At 43.4% G+C, this 19278-nt stretch overlaps 5 protein-coding genes across 6 annotated transcripts; 2 read left to right on the top strand and 3 right to left on the bottom strand.

Annotated features, from left to right (window-relative positions):
- Nucleotides 1–437: 437 nt before the first annotated feature.
- LOC125763823 (calreticulin) lies at nucleotides 438–4397 on the bottom strand. Its single transcript, XM_049427375.1, has 3 exons — nucleotides 4208–4397; nucleotides 3992–4096; nucleotides 438–2422 (listed from the first exon to the last, which is right to left on the bottom strand). Exons 1-3 carry the CDS (start codon nucleotides 4284–4286, stop codon nucleotides 1386–1388), a joined length of 1221 nt encoding a protein of 406 aa, XP_049283332.1. The 5' UTR covers nucleotides 4287–4397; the 3' UTR covers nucleotides 438–1385.
- A 1853-nt stretch (nucleotides 4398–6250) lies between these two features.
- Nucleotides 6251–11071, bottom strand: LOC125761692 (protein RRP5 homolog). Of its 2 annotated transcripts, none has more exons than XM_049423126.1 (3): nucleotides 10864–11071; nucleotides 8528–10800; nucleotides 6251–8449 (listed from the first exon to the last, which is right to left on the bottom strand). In XM_049423126.1, the coding sequence occupies exons 1-3, from the start codon at nucleotides 10954–10956 to the stop codon at nucleotides 7318–7320; spliced, it is 3498 nt and encodes a 1165-aa protein (XP_049279083.1). In that variant the 5' UTR covers nucleotides 10957–11071; the 3' UTR covers nucleotides 6251–7317. The 2 variants fall into 2 exon arrangements, with proteins under 2 accessions (XP_049279083.1, XP_049279084.1); XM_049423127.1 differs by having other exon boundaries at nucleotides 8528–10797.
- Nucleotides 11072–11432: 361 nt separating this feature from the next.
- LOC125761711 (transcription factor grauzone-like) lies at nucleotides 11433–13262 on the bottom strand. Its single transcript, XM_049423154.1, has 2 exons — nucleotides 12958–13262; nucleotides 11433–12878 (listed from the first exon to the last, which is right to left on the bottom strand). Exons 1-2 carry the CDS (start codon nucleotides 13066–13068, stop codon nucleotides 11526–11528), a joined length of 1464 nt encoding a protein of 487 aa, XP_049279111.1. The 5' UTR covers nucleotides 13069–13262; the 3' UTR covers nucleotides 11433–11525.
- A 134-nt stretch (nucleotides 13263–13396) lies between these two features.
- LOC125761707 (uncharacterized) lies at nucleotides 13397–17048 on the top strand. The gene is made up of 3 exons (XM_049423151.1): nucleotides 13397–13684; nucleotides 13770–14542; nucleotides 14622–17048. The coding sequence occupies exons 1-3, from the start codon at nucleotides 13669–13671 to the stop codon at nucleotides 15501–15503; spliced, it is 1671 nt and encodes a 556-aa protein (XP_049279108.1). The 5' UTR covers nucleotides 13397–13668; the 3' UTR covers nucleotides 15504–17048.
- A 267-nt stretch (nucleotides 17049–17315) lies between these two features.
- LOC125761731 (60S acidic ribosomal protein P0) lies at nucleotides 17316–19231 on the top strand. Its single transcript, XM_049423179.1, has 3 exons — nucleotides 17316–17422; nucleotides 17631–17724; nucleotides 18036–19231. The coding sequence occupies exons 2-3, from the start codon at nucleotides 17671–17673 to the stop codon at nucleotides 18927–18929; spliced, it is 948 nt and encodes a 315-aa protein (XP_049279136.1). The 5' UTR covers nucleotides 17316–17422; nucleotides 17631–17670; the 3' UTR covers nucleotides 18930–19231.
- The last annotated feature ends 47 nt before the right edge of the window (nucleotides 19232–19278 follow it).

Here is a 19278-nt window from a genome sequence, read left to right as displayed (position 1 = left end):
GTGGCGGTCGAAGGAAGGAATGATTCATCGGCTACGTAGTAGTGATGGGTAAATTATAAATTTTGCCAGAATCGAATCAGTCCGACTCCGCCGCCATTTCGAGTCGGAGTCGGAACGATCGAACGAGGATCAAGTCCTGAACAATTTACAATTTATCCATGGCTAGTCGGACTCTGAAATCTGAATCAATCTGGGGGAATCATCCGGAATCGATCTAGATCGACTCGACCGGATTCGATCGGACTTCGCCGAACTCGCCGGAGTCAATTTTGGTTTTTTGTCGGAGTCGGAATCAATTTTTCATACGCGGAGTCGGAGTGGATCCACGATTCACGATCCACTCCGGATTACCCATCCCTACGCTGGCACGTAGTACCAAGCCAAAAATGGCCGGCATGATCTTAGAGGTCGTTAAGACAAGAAGTAGAAGTATAGTATTTAGATTTTTCAATTTGTTTTTTATTGTTTCTGACTGTTTTTTTTCTCTCTCTTTATCATTAACACCACATTTGTTCTTCAACAAGTTTTTGTTGTTATTCTTCCTGTTGCTTTGTTTTTCACTAATAGTCGTCTATCTGTCCATTGGTTTCATATTTTACACTCTTGTAAGGTGGCCTGCCTGCTAGTTCTTAAAAATCTAAATCAAGTACACTCATAATAGGGCGGAAAAAAGGGAATTAAAACAAAACGATTACCCACAAAAACAAAAATAACTTTTCTGCACGTTGTGTAAACCAAGCGTACAGTCTTAAACATGATCGTTACAGCTTATATTGCCAGGTAATGCACGATAGGAAGAAAAGATAGGCTACTTTGTGTATGTGTGAGATTAGTCGACGATCCTGCCATCCATTCAATGCGCCGTCGTGTCGTGCATTCCCATTCCATTCGTCCCGCTTGAGATGACTATTTGAACATAGTCGAATGTCGTGCCTTTCATTAACATTCCTATAAAGTAGTAGGAGGCGCGCTACTGGTCGCAAAATCTATTCGATATTAGGAGCAAAAAAACCCTCTTCTCATGGGTGTACAACAAGCATACACGCACCAAACTAGTGTCACTGTCTAAACGACAGGTAATGCCGTTCTAAGTGCGCCTTCATTACTCAGTCCCTGCTTCTCTCTGAAAGTTATCACCCCAACTAAGCAGATTTCTCGATTTGTCTCTACTGCGGTCTCGTACCCTTCCCATTGTGTAAGTGAAATGCTGTGTTACCTTCCTTATCATTTTGCGTCGGTTTTGTTTCCACCTCGGTCTCCTATTTTCTGTGGCAGTCGATTAGTGTTTCGTTCTTGCGTTCTACCCTCACCCCATCGATTCATGGGTCGCATTCCATAGGAATACGTTAAAGCGTCCTGCGTATTGCAGCAATCGCTTCCTGCTTTTACAGCTCATCGTGTCCATCATCCTCCACCTCGGTCGCTTCACCTGGCAGCGCGTTGTCCGAATCGTCCTCATCATCCTCATCCTCGTCGTCCTTGGCAGCTTCTTCAGCCGCCGCCTCCTCTTCGGCCTTCTTGCGCTCTTCGGCTTCCTGTGCGTCCTTCACCTTCTTTTCGCCCTCCTGCGTATCCTTGACGCTGGCGGCCGCCTTCTTCGCTGCCTCGAGATCGTTGGTGATGAGGAAGTTGTCGAAAATGGTGCCCGACTTTACCTGCCACACGTCAACACCGACGGCGCACACTTCCTCGCGCAGGTACAAACTCTTGTCCTCTACGTACTCCGGGTTGTCGATTTCCGGATGCACCCAAACACCCTTGTAGGCCGGATTGTCGATCTGCTTCGGTTTCCACTCGCCCTTGTACTCGGGATTGTCGATCATCGGTGGTTCCCATTCGCCGTCCATCTCATCGTCCCAGTCGTCCGGCTTGGTGGCATCCGGATCGGGAATGTGTTCTGGTTTGTCCCAGTCCTCCGGCTTGGTATCATCCGGGTCGGCGATGGTAGCACGATCATCCCAATCTTCCGGCTTCTTGGCTTCCGGATCCTTAACCTTCTTCGGTGGCAGGAAGTCCCAGTCATCCTCCAAGCTGCCAGACTCAACCTTCTCATTGTCGATCAACACCTCGTACGTGTTGTCCGCGCGCACGACCAGCGTGTAGAAGTGAGTGAACACATCGTCCTTGCAGCGAATGTCCTTGTTGATCAGATGGTTCTTGCCCTTGTAGCTGAAGATCACGTGCACCTTCTTCGTGCCCGGTCCGCAAATGTCCGGCCCGAACATGACCAGGTACGGCGTCTCACCGTGCAAATCCTTCTGATCGACAGAACAGTCGAACACCTTTAGATAGCCACCGCCGCAGTCAATGTTCTGCTCGTGTTTCACCGAGAACTGGATGACGAGAGTATCATCCTTGTTGGAGAACGGCGTGAACTTGTTAGACAGAGCGTAGAACCGGGCATCCTGCGACGTTTGTAGACCTGTCACGGAAGATAAGTTAATATGGAATCATATAATATTTGTTTGAGAACTTTCGCACATAATTGTTCTTATTTTTACCAACACCACAAGAGCACAATGAGAAAAAAACATTTTGTCCCACTTTGGTTCAATATGTGCGTCGCAAACGAAACATGTTGCAGATGACACCAATTTAATGCAAACCCCTCTCTACCAAATGAAGGTAATGAGGACTATTGTGTTAAAAATAAATCAACAAAGCAAAAGTGGATCTCTCTCCACTACGTGTTCCACAGAAAGGTAAACACACAAACAAAACAGTAATGAAAACAAACCTCAATATAAAGTTCTTTCTTGGCCGTTTGTATTTTTCCTACACCTACTAAAATTTCTAGAACATGAAAAGTTAAGCTATTTTCCGACCCAGTTTTCGTAACCATGGCCCATACTGTGGTCAGGGGTCTTTTAGACACGTTCAATTAAAAAGAGCATCAAAGCAATCACAGGCTTGTTTTGGTGCTCATGTCACGCACATTAACGTTACACATGGTGGACGCAATAAATGATTAAAACAGAAAAAACACATCCTTTGCATGCTTCATGCCCGTTCCGTCCGTTTGTTTCGCTGATCGGAGGGCACGGGGTAGTAGCAGCAATACACCTCCCAAAGCGTACTGATAAGCATCGACACCTTTGCGATTTACCACCCCCCAGCGGCACCACCTGTTCATCAACAAATTTACGTAAAAATCATGACCATAATGAGAGACCGTACAGACAGGAACTGTCTTTTTTCCCTAGAGTGCTACACAAGGCCATGGAAAATCGAACAGTAATCATAAATCCATTTGAACATAGGTGAACGATGAGAACGCCGATAAAGGCTGCCCTCCTCGGAACAACGCCCGGGCTTTCTCGAACATTCCGCTGTGGTGCGGAACCACCATTACCGAGCGGACACGTCACACATGAGAGTGGCATTGGGAAGAAGCAACCTACCCCCGTTGCCACGGCGACAAAAGAACAAAACTGCTACGAGCGAGAGTAGCCGAGCGTGATGTTTTGCCGGTTTTTCCTGTTCTTGATCGCTTCTGCTTGCGATGCCGGGTACGTCATCTAGTGCTGCCGCGTTATGCGATCTTATGCTTTTTCCTTCATCTTCCTTTCATCGTATATGCTTCGATCTTCTTCCATTTTTTTCAACGCAACCCAAAACGAGAAGGGAAGAATCTTTGCTGGTGTGTGTGTGTTTCCCTGTTTAGACGGCTGGGAAAATTATGCAATTTTTTTTACGCCACACATGCACTCAACGTGGTTTATCAGGGTGCCTTTAGCCCCGTTATCGTACTTCCACTTTTCATGTAACACACCCAGGGACAAGGGAACACACCCAATTTATCAACCAACCGCGCTTACGTCTCACTCTGTATTCTAACGCGAGAAAAGCGGTCATTCACATTCTAGAAAATTGACACGTCGCTGCTGTTTGCGATCTAGTTAGCGGCGCCGCTATGTGCGCTTACATTAGTGGGCGTCTGAACTTTTCCCGATGCGAAGAAAAAGGTTTTCTTTTTTGCTACTGTACTTACCTTTGTCGGTATCGGCATCATTGAAGAACTTTCCGGCTGTGTGCACAAACTTGCCATACTCCACACCCTTGTGTTCACTCTGGACCCAGGTCTTTTGCCACGAATCTGTTGTAAATCAAATAAGAGACACACGACACACGAAATGTAAAGTTAGCTAAGCTTGCCGGGAGATGATGGGGGGCCTGATGGCAAAACGCGCTAAACTGCACTGCTTACCGTCTTTGAATCCTTCTTCAAAGTACACTTCGGCATTAACGGCCAGGATGGCGGCCAATAAAACCGCAAACGTACGCATTTTGGTAGAAATTAGCAACTTTTCTATGCACTATGCACTTCGAATGCACTTCGCTCACAAAATGGACTGGCCGAAAGAACGCAGTATAGACGAATAATAATAAACAACCATGGCTCCCGGTTTTATTCAAAACCTGCTCTTCTTACCGACGGTGCTGCCATCTACGTACGCTCTGATTGGTCCGCGTTGAACCAATCACTAGCTCACAATTGGCATTCTCTGTACCCATTGCGTAAATTTTGACATTCGACAGTCGACAGTTTGCTGCGGTGCGAACAAGTCAAAGACGTCTTATAAAAGCAGTTATGTGACGCGTCTGAATGGGGATATTTTTCGGCTAAAGTCTGAAACACGACTCCCCCCACTCACGGTCACTCATCTGCGTGTCAATTTTTCGTACAGGGTGGTTCGGAGACTATGCAATGTGGCCTGAATTTGATTTTTTTTACAATTACGATTAAATTGTAAGGAGGTTTTCGCATAGTGAAAAGTGATTTATTCGGCTAAAGTCTGAAACACGACCCCCCCCACTCACGGTCACTCATCTGCGTGTCAATTTTTCGTACAGGGTGGTTCGGAGACTATGCAATGTGGCCTGAATTTGATTTTTTTTACAATTACTATTAAATTGTAAGGAGGTTTTCGCATAGTGAAAAGTGATTTATTCATCGAGGAACCAAGTTCGCTGTTTGTGAAACCGCAAAATTTTCCTCATTTTTGGCCCAACTTTGCCCCATAGCTCCGCCGGTATCCAAGATATCGCCAAACTTTCTTCTGGCCATGGCTAGATGGCACTTGTGGCTACATTTCGTCCATGCACCACTAATCGCTACCATGTCTGTGGCCGGAGCTATTCGCGAAAGCAACTGTTGCACTTTTTCGGGTATTTGGTGCAATTTTCCTCATTTTTGGTCCAACTTTGCTCCATAACTCGGGCGGTATCCAACGGATCGCCAATCTTTGACCTGTGGTCGATAGATGGCACCAATTGCTACATTTTCTTCTTCGACGGCCATGCCCTCAGGTGTCTGTGTCTCGAAACATAATTAAAAAACACGCAACCGATTGCGAACCACCCTGCACGAAAAAAAAGTCACTCAAATGAGTGCCTGTGAGTGGGGGGGGGTCTTGTTTCAGACTTTAGCCATTTTTCCTTCCAAACATTGTTACATCTTCACTCAGCTTCATGAAGGGTATTTGACCTTTACATATTTATTCCCTATATTTTGCCTATAGCATATAATAGAATCTTAGAAACTCATTCGAATTCCTGGCCATGTAATTGCTTTTAAACACAATTTCTTTGCGTTCAACAGTCACAATTCAAGTTAACAAGCTACTAGCGCAGGCGCTGCAGATGATATCAAAAATGCATTTTAACACACTTAATAACACAATGATCACTTGTTTATCACCAGAGACTCATGTTATAAGCTGGGTTATATCCTGAAAAGTGCATTTATCCTTTGGACCAAACTTCCAAACATTTTTCCACGATATCTAGTCAATTTACACTGTATGCATCGACCACTATATTATACAGACTTTGGTATGACGTATTCAGCCGATATTCCGCGTGTTCGAAGTTTCCGACGGATGTCAAAATTCACGCACTGGGCACATAGAATGCCAATTGTGAGTCCGTGATTGGTTCAACGCGAACCAAGCAAAATGTTCCAAGGTGGCGACACTATCGGCAAAAAGAATCTTTCATAAAAGAAACCGGTAAACGTTCCCACAAAGCAAAGTCTGCGGACTATCAGTGGTTTCAGGGTACAGGGTTTATCAGGTTTATCATGTCATGTGGTGTCTAAATTCTCAAAGCATTTTTAATTTTCGTGGTTCAAGTCCCTTCAAGTGAATCATTATTTATTATTTTACATCATTGAATATTTAACATCATTTGCGAAAAAATAAAAGCTGCGCTCACGAAAATAACACAACGGCGCGATTTTGTTATTAAAAAAAAAACGACCTGACCGTATTGCTGCAACACTGCGATTAACGATGATAAATTAGTAATTAAATTTTCTATCTCCTTTTCAAAACATTTGCTTAACTTATCGTTCAAAATCGTTGTTGCCGAAGAACGCGAGATTCGTCGTCGTTTTTGATTCGAGATACAAGAGAAAAATTCGATCCGTAATAACAACAGAGCATCCAACGCAAGAGCTGAAATTTGTCACTTGAAAATATCTGATAGCGACATCTGCATGTCAGTATAATGCACTACGTCGGAATTTACACTTCAGCGCCTTCTATAAGTCATTATGAAAACTTTTCTATGCTGCTGCTATACGTCAGATATAATTTTTTATAGCGTAGCTCGTTTCGCGTAATCATCCGAAGGGTATGCAAACGGATGCGCACCACGTTTAGTGTTACCTCGTCCGTAGTATGTTCTCTTAGTATCTAAATTCAGAAAACCGTTCGTTTTTCCTGATGATTGTTTGCGACAATCGTTGTGGAGGAATTAAAATGAAGTTGGAAAAAGAAATGCACTGTTGTTTATATCGTAGATATACAGATTGTTTAGGTATCACAATCTCAAGACGACTAAGCCTGCTATTTCTGAATTTCCTTGTAAGAAAGATTATGTTTATTTTCATTCAATACTCTTATTATACTTGAAATGGGAAAAAAGAACGGAAACGCTCAACTTTTTTTTTAACCCTGGTTCCTAATATCAGTCCAATGAACGATGCTCCAAACATCTTATGTGCGTTCACTTAAAAGCGCTGCTTTGGTGTGAAATTTATGTTCGTGTTTTTTTGGGGACGATCGTTCATAGAAACTGAAAAACGATATTTGAAGCTTTATTTGGTGCTTGAATTCATCGCTGCGGTATACAACTTGTTGTGTATGGGTCTGATGTGTTTCCCTACGATCGAACCATACTGTGCTCAGTGCATGATGTTGGTGATGCAATTTTATTTACAACAAATATGAATTTCATCACCGCAAAAGCAATCTGCACTTCTAGCGAATCATGGTCAGATAGTACATTTCTGATCATAAAACATTCGATGTTTTATGCTGCAATTTTCTTTTTCAATTTCGATTTCTTCGATTTCTCCTTTTTTCCAATTAGAAGAAGGGATTTTTTAGTCTTTTTCGAGCCCGTTTTTGGCACCTTTGCAACAGTAGTAGCCGTCTCAAGAACTTCAACGGGAGATGATTTCTTCTTCTGCTTCTTCTTCTTCAACGGGAGCTGTTTCTCTGGCGCACTTTCCTCTGCTTCAGCCAAGATCTTGCGTTTTAGAATTGGCTTATAATTTCCATTTTTAGATGGTTTAGAAGTTGAACCTTTCTTTCGCTGTTTACTAGTGCCCATGGCGGATGGTGTTGGGCCGCTCGATTTATCATTGTCGTAATCTTCATCATCATCCATGTTGTTGGCGGTTTCATCCTGGTCATTATCATCTTCTGCGTTTCCTGTCCTCTTTCCTACCTTTATCGGTGCCTCATCGACGCTTTCATTTTCCGATTCGTCCGTAACATCCGTTTCGTCCTCCTCGAGCATGGAGGTTTCATCGAAAGTTTCTGATAATTGTCGGTAACTAACCAACATTTCTGTAGGGCCCATATTTGCAACACTTGCCTGAGCTTGACAACTATTATAAAAATATAACGCTTGTTCTTGGACGGCGAACATCATCGGTCCCAATCGCTTGATCGTTCGTACTTGGAGCGAGTTGGTGTCATTATTCGTACTGTTTACCATATCATTGTAATGATGCTTCACTGGTACAATCAACAATGTACTTTGCGGACCCGATTGAAAGCAACATATTTGTACGTACTTGTTCGCAAACAATACCCACGCTGGTTGCTGCACTTTCGATTTTTGTACCTTCGTATTTGCATCTAGTGGTGCAATCCGTTCAAACAGCGGTTTATCCAAACAGACATGTACCAGCTTTCGCTCCACATCAATCCACACAACGCGCCCGGGAACCTTTTGGCCGACCTTGTATAACGAGGCGGGCTTATCGGGCAGGACAATTGTGGCAATGCCTTTTGCAGCGGCGTGTTTTGATTGCTTATTGATCGCATGCACCTCGATAGCTATTTTGTTGGATTCTGGAACGATGCTCTCGACTACACACTCGACATGCTGACCGATGGTATAGTTGGCAAAGGGATATTTTTCTTCTTGATATCTGTAATATTATTGAAGAAACGTTTTTATAGTTAATATCATTATGTTTCAATCCCACCGCATTGGTGTGTATACAAACCTTTCAATCAAAGCTTTAACGTCCTTAAAATATTCCATCATGAAATGGTAAACGTCGTCAATTCCATTTCCGGCCACAACATCTAGTGCGGTGCTCACGTCCATGGTGTAATCTTTCTCCGATTTGTTTTTTACATTTAACACATGCATCATCATGACGGAACCATCCTCAACTTTACGATAATTCTCCTTCATCTTTATCTCGTATCGTTGCGAGAAGTTGCTAAGCAACGGAGTTACATACAGCACACCATTCACGGTAATGCAGTTGCCCTTCAACAGAGCACCTCTTCGCACGGATTCGATGTTCATGGGATGCGTCTTGAAGTACGGTACCAATCGGAAGCTGTACGTACCGGGGTTTGTCCTGACTACGGTAAGCGTTGTACCTTCCTGCAGTAGTCGCATGTAAAGTGAGTTATGTTCACCAAATTCGGAAAAACATTCTGATGGGATGGTGCCAGTCTCGCCATCCTCCGTCCGCACATCAATACCGGTGGCATGTACATATAAAACGATGGCATTAACGACGACAGCCGATTGAATCGTTTCTTCAGTGGGCGCTAGTTTAAGAAAGATCCGTTTCGTTTCGTTTTCGAAATTAGTTACAGTGAATTTTTCTACGGTACCCTCACGCAGTTTAGCAATTCTGGCAAAATCGCATTTTGGGTTTCTGTAGGGATTATCCATCTTGGCGGTTATACCGTTAAAGAATCTTACGATAATGTTGTTATTGTCTAATATTCTGGAAATGACACCGAGAAAAGTCTGCTCATCCTTTGTGGCATCCAGCTGTTCCCATTCATATAAAATGCTAGCCTTCTCGTCCAAGAACGCCGGATGGTTGGTAAATTTTACGTACCCGTTACCAGGTTCTCGGTAAACAGCTCGCACTAATATGGTATCATTCGGTTTAACCGGGTGTGATCGATCATAATACTCGTAAAACAGCGATCCTCTTACATTGCCAACACGCACGTGTGCTCCTTGTTCGACTATGTTTAGTACGTGGCATTTGTAAATATTTCCGATAACGATATCGTTCGGGGTCATTATCATTTCATCAACGTGCGAGGGATCATCACTGACAATGTACGTGTCTTCGAGTGGATCGTGGTAAATTATAGACAACTTGTGGGCTGTATCGATTTGATACTTTCCCATTACGACGCTCTCGTCAAACCGACCCAACGATTCAGCTCGTTTTATGATGAACTTCCGAAGAAGTAAAGCGCGATGCTTATTCTGGAACTGGAACCATACTCCGATACCATCGATAGCTTTTACGAAAGCTTTCTCAATTGTCGCACCGTGCCTATATGTCTCATAAATTTCGACCCGATTGTTGGGGTACGGTCGCAACGAAACAAATATCTGATTCGTGCTCGGTATTACGTACAGCAGTGTAGCGGGTAGCTTCTTGAACATGCTGTACTTTTTCGGCGTGCTCGTTACCTTGGTGAGCATGGTTTCATTTACGAATGCGGGAACCGTATCATCAAACAGCATTCCCTGTAAACCGAACTTTACTGGTTCACCAACGGTGAACATTAGTTTGCACCCTGGTACTACCATCCCCAGGTCGACCTGCTCAACATCCAGCACCCGGGGAGCATCCGGATCTAAAGCCTTCAGAAGGACCGTTGCTCCAGTACCATGCTGCGACACCGATTCTATCGAACAAAACAGGTTACGGCCTATGTCGTCGCGATTTTGGCCAAGATTTTTATCCGATAGAAAGGCACGCACGTTGTGTATACCGATGTCCATGGTGTACCCATGATCCTCCTTTTCGACGATTGATGCCACCAAAATCAGACCAGCGACGAGCTGCGAGTTAACATATTGGCTATGCAAATCGGTTGGCTTCAGCGAAAAGAACAACTGCAACGTACCGGAAATTTTTTTTTCGGTCAGCTTTGCGTACACCATATCTCCGACACTGTACAAATCATTCAACGATGGGCAATAGGCGGATTCAAAGTTGACCATCTGCTGCAGTCGTTTGGAGTACGCATCAGATATCTTTGAAATTGGCACAGAACCCTTAATACGCCCAGGGAATGAAAGCTCCATATCAGTTTTGTTGATACGTTTCACACAGCCCAGCACGAGCATGCCGGTCGATATCATGCTGACCGTAAGATTCGAAGCATCCAATGATTGTTGATCCTCAGTGTCTTCGTACCTATTTTCACTCAACTTTAGTTTGCGACGCTCTTCGGGGCGAAGTCGAAAAGCCTTTTCTTCTGGTAAAATCGTAGCGCCATACTGCTAAACATAAAGAAAACCTTTTTACATGTGCACGGCTGCAGGGCATTGGTAATCTGCACTTACCTTTTTCGAAGTTTTAGGTTTTTTCACACGATTCTTTACATCCTGCTGTGGTTTATATTGGCCACGAGGGAACGCAGGCTCAACGTTAACCATGTTTTTGCGTTATTTTTGTTTTAAATTCTCACAGGCACAAAAACGATGAACTAGAAACACAGTTGCAATCATCTACATAAACCGCGTGTTTTCATGAACGATATCGATCTGACAGCTATAATAGCAGTGTTGCCAGGTATACCTGTATTAAAAACATCCGTCAGCATCTGTATTGAATAGAACAAAGTATTCCACTTACACAATCGCGTGGTAGACTAATTCAAACAGTGTAACAGCATGAATTCACATTTAAAAGTGATTATTGTGAGCATATTTCGAAAGAGGTACCCGTATTGAGCAGCGATACGAAGTAGGTAGCAAGCAGTAACCATTTGATCGGATGAGAAAAGGTCCTGTGTTCCTGAAAGGCCATCATCTAGATTCCTCAATTATCCATTCTGCTCGGCGATGAAAAGGCCGATCTTATTTAAGAAAATTTTAGAGATGACAAGGATACACAATTTAAAAACATGTAATGCAATCTTAATGTAAATGATTTTTTATTCAAATTCAATGATGAATCATCCTCGGGTGCCATTGCGTACGCCTGTCGGTGAAACAAACGCTCTTTATGTGCGAACAATGCCGGTGCTAATTTTTTCCATAAGTTTTTGCTGTTTTAGATCTTCCCATTCTTTGAAGTGTTTGTTCTTGTAATGCTTATACTTATTAGCGTTCGAGTTGAATGTGGTCTCGCAAAAGTCACACGAATAGAGTGGAATAGTTGAATGTGTGGCCAAGTGTTCACGCAGGCCAAACTTCGAATTGAGCTTTTTACCACAGTGATCACATTCAAATATCTGCTTCTGTTTGTGCAACCGGTTTTTGTGATGAGAAAGTGCCCTACGGGTAATGCTCTTATGCGTGCATTGGTCACAGGGGAATACACCTCTCTGGTCGTGTATAAGCCTGATGTGTTTCTTCAGGTTTTCCTTACAGTCGAACCACTTTTCACACTGTCCACATTGCTCCCAGTGGACTAGCTGGGGTTGGTGATGCAACTTGATGTGCCGCTCCATCCCTGCTTTGGTTCGAAACATTTTACCGCACGTGTCGCAAATCTGATTTCCATTACCGCTGTGCACTTGAGTGATATGCACTTTTAATGAGTTATGATTTGATAGCACCTTCTGGCAGATTTTGCACTGTTGCTTCACGTGCATCTGCTTGTGAGCTCGCAGCAGATGCTCCTTGGAGTATGTCATGTGACACTGGGTGCATTTAAACGGTTTATCATCGGCACTGCTGTGACTTTCGATCATATGCTGCTGAAGGTATCGTTTGGTTTTGTAACTTTTTTGACAAATCTCGCACCGGATTGATCCTAGATGGGCGCCGATGTGGTCTACCAAATAAGACCGAATGAAATACTGTTTATCGCAGCATCGTACATAGCCCATTGTATTGTGTTTGTCACGGTAATGTTCCTGCACCGATCCAAAACTTTCCAACGACGCTGAACAGATCTCACATTCAAGCTTAAAAAAGTCTTGTATAATCTTTTCATAATCATGTTGTTTGGAGCGTGATTTTTTTGTCTTTCCACTGATGCTACTTTTATCCTTGTTGCTGGTCAGCTGTTTTTCATCCTGCGGGTTATCCTTGTTCACAAGAACACCCTCATCGCTACTGTCAACCATGGTGTTTTCTTCATCTTTCTCTGTGGTCAAGCCGATAGGATCCTTAAATTCCTTTTGCCCATGTGTGTCGTTTGTGGCGGACAGTACCTCCACCTCAAACAAAATGGTATCGCACACAGCATCGTTGTTCATTTCTTCCTTTGGCTGTAAGAGAGTTTCTTTTGTTTCGTTTAGCAATTGCTGCTGGTTTAGCAAAACCTTCTGGCAGTAGGAGTGCATGCACGACACAGTACCTCGGCATTTATTGCAGACATACAATGGCATATGTTCTTCATAAACAATCTAAATTGGAATAGAAATAGAATTTAGCACAAGCATCACCAATGCAAACTTTTCTAGCTTTTGCACTATATGTACTTACGTCAAAGCAGAAGACGTGCTGAAATTCTTTCTGTAATTGTGCGTCTGTAATCGATGTTCTAGTTCTACCTTTTGGCAAACCATTTAGACAAAGTCGACAAATCTCATCCATTTCTTGGAACTTTTGTGGAACGCTTGAAAAGTGTTGTTACTTTCCTTAGATTTGTATTGTTTGTCAACATCGCAGCTGCCATTGTTGTAATTCCGTCAACGGCTCATAGCTAGTCGATACACATGGTGCTATTGACGGGCGCATTCAAAAAAGAGAGTGTTGTTTGCCACTTGTTTCGTTCCCGGGTTACTTTAAAAGTATATTTTAAGGAGAAAAAGAGCAGCATTACTATTAGTAAACCTCATAAACATGTGAAATGAATAGAAAATACAAAATTAACGTCATGCTTTCAAAAGCATGCACCGTTCAGCTTTGACACAACTGTCAAATTACGCGGTACAGTGGCAACAACAACAAAAGCATGTGCGCAGTGCGGTGATTTCGTCCTGGGTTCGATCCGCTCGGAATCGTGTTTTAAGTGTCCTTTTTGCTGTTTTCCCTCACCTTCTATTGCTGTCTGCTGGTTGCGTGTTGCAGATATTTGTAGATACATTGTTTCCAGTATTACCGAACTTGCGGTGCGGGTTTGTATCTTGTTTTTTCATACAAGTTCTGCTACACCAGTTGATTCGCCATAAGTTAGTTTGAAACATATTGAAAATGAGTGATGAAGAAGGTAAGAGATTTTTTTTTGTATTACATGTTCCCGCGCTGTGATACAAGCGATGTACATCACTTTTTTTAATGTGTTTTTTTTCTAGATTGCCCTCCGCTGTGCGATATGGACACCACGGTAGATGATTCCAACGGGGAGGACGATGAATGGGAAATCGCCGAGGAACAAAACGATCCGGTGAAATGTTTGTTCTGTGAAGCCATCTCCCCAACAATGACGGTAGCCATACGCCATGCCAAACAGCAGCACGATTTTGATCTTGCCGGTGTACGAAGACGGTTCCACCTGGATGAGTATTCGTACATTAAAATGATCAATTATATCCGTCGCGAAAAACCAGACCCGGAGCAATTCAAAACGGCTACAGGAAGCAGTTTACCGTGGGCTGATGATAAGTATTTACAGCCGGTAGAGAACGAAACGTGGCTAATGTTTGATCTGGATGAGCTGGATGAAATTATGCTAAATAACGGTAGTGGTGGTACCGGTAGTGGTGTTGGCGTGTCGGGTGAGAAAGACAATGGGAACGATATCGGCGATACGATGACGCTTACCACCGACCAGTACCGCAAGTTACAGGGAATAATTAATGACCTAACGGCGCAACTTCGTGAGAAGGAAAATCTGCTGCAGCATGCAGCCAGCAGTATAGAAAAAATGAAGGAAAGCTTTCGCAATGTGTTGGCCGAACAGCAGCAACCGAACGGTAAAGCAGACGAGGATAGCCCTGGAGGCGATAAAAAGTTGGAACAGATTAAGCGCAAATTAGAACATTGTGTCAGTAGCGTGTCGGTGGATGATGATCAGAGCTATTTCAATACGTACTCTCACTTTGGAATTCATCACGATATGTTGAGTGTAGGTTGATCCTTTATTTGTGCTTTCACAGCGGACTTATTGTCATTCGAATGTAATGCTATGTTCTTGCCATTTGTAGGATGAAGTACGCACATCGAGTTATCGGGATGCGATCCTGCGTAATGCCGACATTATGAAGGATAAAACGGTGCTAGATTTGGGTTGTGGTACGGCCATTCTATCAATGTTCGCATCGAAAGCGGGTGCGAAGGAGGTAATTTCTGTCGATCAGTCCGATATCATTTACCAGGCGATGGACATTGTGCGCAAGAACAATATCGACAATATTCGGTTTGTGAAGGGACGGCTGGAGGATACTGAATTACCGATAGAGAAGGTCGATATAATTGTGTCCGAGTGGATGGGATACTTTTTGCTGTTCGAAGGTATGATGGACAGTGTGATTTATGCACGCAAACAATACCTCCGGGATGGTGGTTTAATTTTGCCAAATCGTTGCAACATTAGCATCGCCGGCTACGGTGATCTTGAGCGACACAATGAATTTATCGGCTTCTGGAAGAATGTGTATGGGTTCGATATGTCGTGCATGAAGAAGGAAGTTCTGCGGGAGGCGACGGTCGAAGTGTGCAAACCGGAACACATAATCACGAACGCGAACATTATTGCAAACTTTGACCTGATGGAAGTAGACGTGGACTGTCCTAACTTTAGCTATGAGTTTGAGCTGAAGGTGAAACGAGATGCGCAGCTAACCGCATTGATTGGATACTTTGACACCTTTTTCGAGCTGCCGGAACACATCGAATTTTCCACCTCGCCGTACTCACGGCCGACACACTGGAAGCAGACAATTTTCTACCTAGAGGAACCGGTACCGGTAAAGGAAGGACAAACAATTAACGGGAAGTTTGTCTGCCGCCGTGATCTGAAAGACGTGCGTTCACTGTTTATCAATATTGAGCTTTTGAACATGATTCTGAAGTATACATTAAACTAGCAGGTAGGAATACTGATACTGATCAGTTAAAGCGCGCAACCGCGAAAGAGCTGCACGGGACAGAAAGGATAAAATAAAATGCAATCGGAATCACTCCAATCCAAACAGTGACCCAACTTACGTGCGAAGGGTAAATGGATAAAGAAATGAAAGCTTTAAATTTTCGATGATTATATACATAGACAGTACATGGACAGGGATGTCTCGGTATACATTTATCTGCTAGTGTTTCTGACCAACCATATGGTTCGATATTCGTTTTACTTCATGCTAATCTTACAGCTGCTGTGCTGTACGCTAGAGCGGTGACACAGAAAGGCGCTGGATAAAAACAGGAACTCATAGATTTCATTCTATTTAACAAGGCAAAACACATCCGCACACACAGAGAGAGAGAGAGATACAATGGTTGTGAAGCGAGCAACGGAAAATATGAAATACTAAAATACCTACTACTAGCAGCAACAACAACAAAAAGTTAAAGTTAGTGTGATAGGATTTTGATTTATTTTTATACATACAGAACTTTGCCCAAAACGATGTGCACCAACCAACCCACTTACGACCAACAGGCGCATATTGCATGATTGAAATATCATTTATCCTTACACTCGTACTGTGAGCTGAATGCTACGCGGTTCGCCCTATATCCGATTCCAAACGAATGACAATCCCTAGCATGATAAATTTAACGATCATCCGATGATCATGTCACAAGTGAAATCCTGATACAGGAAGAAGTATGCCGATAGAGCGAACATTTTCCATTCGTCGGATCCGGCCAAAAGACTATCAAAAAAAAAGAAACCCCTTCACAGGACAGGACAATGCAAACTGCACACAATATTAACGCACCGAAACCACTGTAAAGGTTCGAAGAGAAGGATAAAGCTTTAATTTTGAAATACTATCATACAGAGTAGTGAGATGGTTTATCACTCCAACCGCGTGACTCGTGGTGTGACTTGATAGTCAAATGCTAAGATAGTTTGAAAATATTGCATTTATACATATAATCGTTTGTTGGTTCACATTGATCCGCCGTTGCCAATGCCATGCTGAGGAAGGTTTAGAACGATTAAACATAAACCGTTTGGCAAGTTTAATCATGCTTTAAACGATTGTAGTATATCTCGTAAACAGTAAGTAATATTCTTGGACTAACGAAAAAGTATAGTAAACATTTTTGAAGTGTTATTCTAAACTATAAATAGATCACAAAAGATACTACAAATAGCTAAAAGTCGTAGATATGTAACTTTAAAACATTGTTTCCATCAATTGCTAAATGCTCTCGCTTAAGCGTGCTTAAAAAATATACCTTAAATTACCACGTGATTTTATAAAGCAAAATTCGGTGACGCGATATTGTAATTTGGCGTTTGCTCTCGTATTTTAAAATACGCTGAACATCGAATCTTTTACGTTGCGACGTACGTTGGTGACGATCATACGCTAATAATAATTAAAGTTAAAATGTTTACAATTGTGCTTGACGAAAATTGTTAGAGCAGAGTTCAATAAAAATTAAACAAACAAATAAAACACGTGTTTTGTGTGACTTTCTATTGGCGCCAAAGAGCGATAAAACGAGGGGTGCATCTCGTGTTTTTTTATCATTGTAAGAGATTATATATAACCTTTTCAAATTCATAATATCCCGAGAATTTAATAATTTAATCGCATTATGTTCGATTTATTAAAACAATTTTTGCTACCAATAATTTATGAAACGTATGCTTGCTATAAGAATAGTGGTGCCAACGGTTTTATTTGTCATGTGCCATAATTGTTAAGGGATTATGCGTTCCGTTCCGGAGCTGTTCATTCTCTCGTACCAAAACGTTCGATAGCGATGGTCTCGGCTCTATTCGTCCATTTCGTCCGCAGAAGCTGATCTGTCAATAGCTTGCGCTTTGGTAAGAGATAATTTGGTTATATTTTCTTAAATTTTCTGTTCTATGTGGGTTTCTGCTTGATTTTATTTATTTAAAATCAGCAATATAATCGTTTCAGCTTGAGTACCAACCTCATGCGCTCTAAATATGGGCACAAAAACTGCCATAACTCGCTCACTGAATTCCACGTGGTATTGGATTTGTGCTAATGGAGAATTTCCTCTTCTAGTTCTTAAATTTCTTTAGGAAGTCCCTATTATCACACCAAGATGGGTAGGGAGGACAAAGCTACCTGGAAATCCAACTATTTCCTGAAAGTCGTGGTATGTATGACGAATATTGGTTGTAACAAAAATGATACGCCACGGTGTGTGAAACAGAGAAGGTTATGTTATCATGGTGGTAACTGGAATATGTCGATTTAACATTAAATGATGATAAAACTCTCTATAATGTGTACTAGCTACTCAAAGCTTGAACAAAGCTGAACCCTCACGAGTTGGCTGTACGTCAAATGCTTGTTACTCTCGTCTGATATGTTAATTTCGCCTAACTTCCGTACCACTGGTAGAACATAACCTCACAATTCAGTCAGACGGTTAATTAATGACACCCATTCGAATGCTTTCCTCAGCAATTGCTCGATGAATACCCGCGGTGTTTCATCGTCGGTGCCGACAATGTCGGTTCCCGTCAGATGCAAACCATCCGTATGTCACTCCGTGGATCGGCCGTCGTGCTGATGGGCAAGAACACCATGATGCGCAAAGCCATCCGCGGCCATCTGGAAAACAACCAGAACCTGGAGAAGCTGCTCAATCACATCAAGGGCAACGTTGGCTTCGTCTTCACGAAGGGCGATCTGGCCGAGGTCCGCGACAAGCTGACCGAGAGCAAGGTGCGTGCCCCGGCCCGTGCTGGTGCTATCGCTCCACTGGAGGTCGTCATTCCGGCCCAGAACACCGGTCTTGGTCCGGAAAAGACCTCCTTCTTCCAGGCCCTGTCCATCCCGACCAAGATTTCGAAGGGTACGATTGAAATCATCAACGATGTGCCCATCCTGAAGCCGGGCGACAAGGTCGGCGCTTCGGAAGCTACGCTGCTAAACATGCTGAACATCTCGCCGTTCTCGTACGGTCTGCAGATTCAGCAGGTGTACGATTCCGGTTCGATCTTCTCGCCGGAAATCCTCGACATCAAGGCCGAGGATCTGCGCGCCAAGTTCCAGGCCGGAGTTGCCAACCTGGCCGCCGTTTCGCTCCAGATCGGATACCCGACGTTGGCTTCCGTGCCGCACAGCATTGCCAACGGTTTCCGCAACCTGCTGGCCATTGCCGCCGTCACCGAGGTTGAGTTCAAGGAAGCCGAAACGGTCAAGGAGTTCATCAAGGATCCGAGCAAGTTTGCCGCCGCTTCGTCTGCAGCCGCTCCGGCTGCTGCCGCCGCAGCCCCGGCAGCAAAGGCCGAGGAAAAGAAGGAAGAGTCCGAATCCGAGGATGATGATATGGGCTTCGGTCTGTTTGATTAATTTCGACACCGCGAAACAAGGGCCCTCTCCGAACATCTCCGTTACCAGTGCATCCTTGTGCCTGGTACGCGGAGTTGTTGGTTGTGTTCCCATAAGTGGTTTCCGAGCTATATCTACTTTGGCACGGGCGTTGTAATAGCGGCGTATACTCGCCAAGGCTGGGGACGGCCCGATGGCGACACGCTGGCCTTCTTTGTTACGTACCAAAATACGTATTTTTCTGTGAAACCAATTAAAGATAACAATAAAAGTACGCTAAAAGCCGTGTTGAATCGCAAGAGACAACTCGGAAACAAACATAAGTGTAGTAATTCTTTCGAAACTTCCGCAAAAAAACTAGTTAGTATTA

Source organism: Anopheles funestus, chromosome 2RL (assembly GCF_943734845.2).
Source record: "Anopheles funestus chromosome 2RL, idAnoFuneDA-416_04, whole genome shotgun sequence".
NCBI classification, from domain to species: domain Eukaryota; kingdom Metazoa; phylum Arthropoda; class Insecta; order Diptera; family Culicidae; genus Anopheles; species Anopheles funestus.
The sequence above is the reverse complement of the archived record's forward strand: the minus strand, read 5'-3'. Positions and strand labels throughout refer to the sequence as shown.

Bases quoted from the DNA above. Each gene is read 5' to 3' on its own strand.
- LOC125763823 (XM_049427375.1), bottom strand. From the start codon at position 4,286: ATGCGTACGTTTGCGGTTTTATTGGCCGCCATCCTGGCCGTTAATGCC. The intron at 4,097-4,207 runs GTAAGCAGTGCA...GATTTACAACAG, and splicing joins TGAAGAAGGATTCAAAGACG to ATTCGTGGCAAAAGACCTGG. The intron at 2,423-3,991 runs GTAAGTACAGTA...CTTCCGTGACAG, and splicing joins TGATGCCGATACCGACAAAG to GTCTACAAACGTCGCAGGAT.
- LOC125761692 (XM_049423126.1), bottom strand. From the start codon at position 10,956: ATGGTTAACGTTGAGCCTGCGTTCCCTCGTGGCCAATATAAACCACAG. The intron at 10,801-10,863 runs GTAAGTGCAGAT...CTTTATGTTTAG, and splicing joins AACCTAAAACTTCGAAAAAG to CAGTATGGCGCTACGATTTT. The intron at 8,450-8,527 runs GTTTGTATACAC...ATAATATTACAG, and splicing joins GTTAAAGCTTTGATTGAAAG to ATATCAAGAAGAAAAATATC.
- LOC125761711 (XM_049423154.1), bottom strand. From the start codon at position 13,068: ATGGATGAGATTTGTCGACTTTGTCTAAATGGTTTGCCAAAAGGTAGA. The intron at 12,879-12,957 runs GTAAGTACATAT...ATTCCAATTTAG, and splicing joins AGCACGTCTTCTGCTTTGAC to ATTGTTTATGAAGAACATAT.
- LOC125761707 (XM_049423151.1), top strand. The intron at 14,543-14,621 runs GTAGGTTGATCC...TGCCATTTGTAG, and splicing joins TTCATCACGATATGTTGAGT to GATGAAGTACGCACATCGAG.
- LOC125761731 (XM_049423179.1), top strand. From the start codon at position 17,671: ATGGGTAGGGAGGACAAAGCTACCTGGAAATCCAACTATTTCCTGAAA. The intron at 17,725-18,035 runs GTATGTATGACG...TGCTTTCCTCAG, and splicing joins ACTATTTCCTGAAAGTCGTG to CAATTGCTCGATGAATACCC.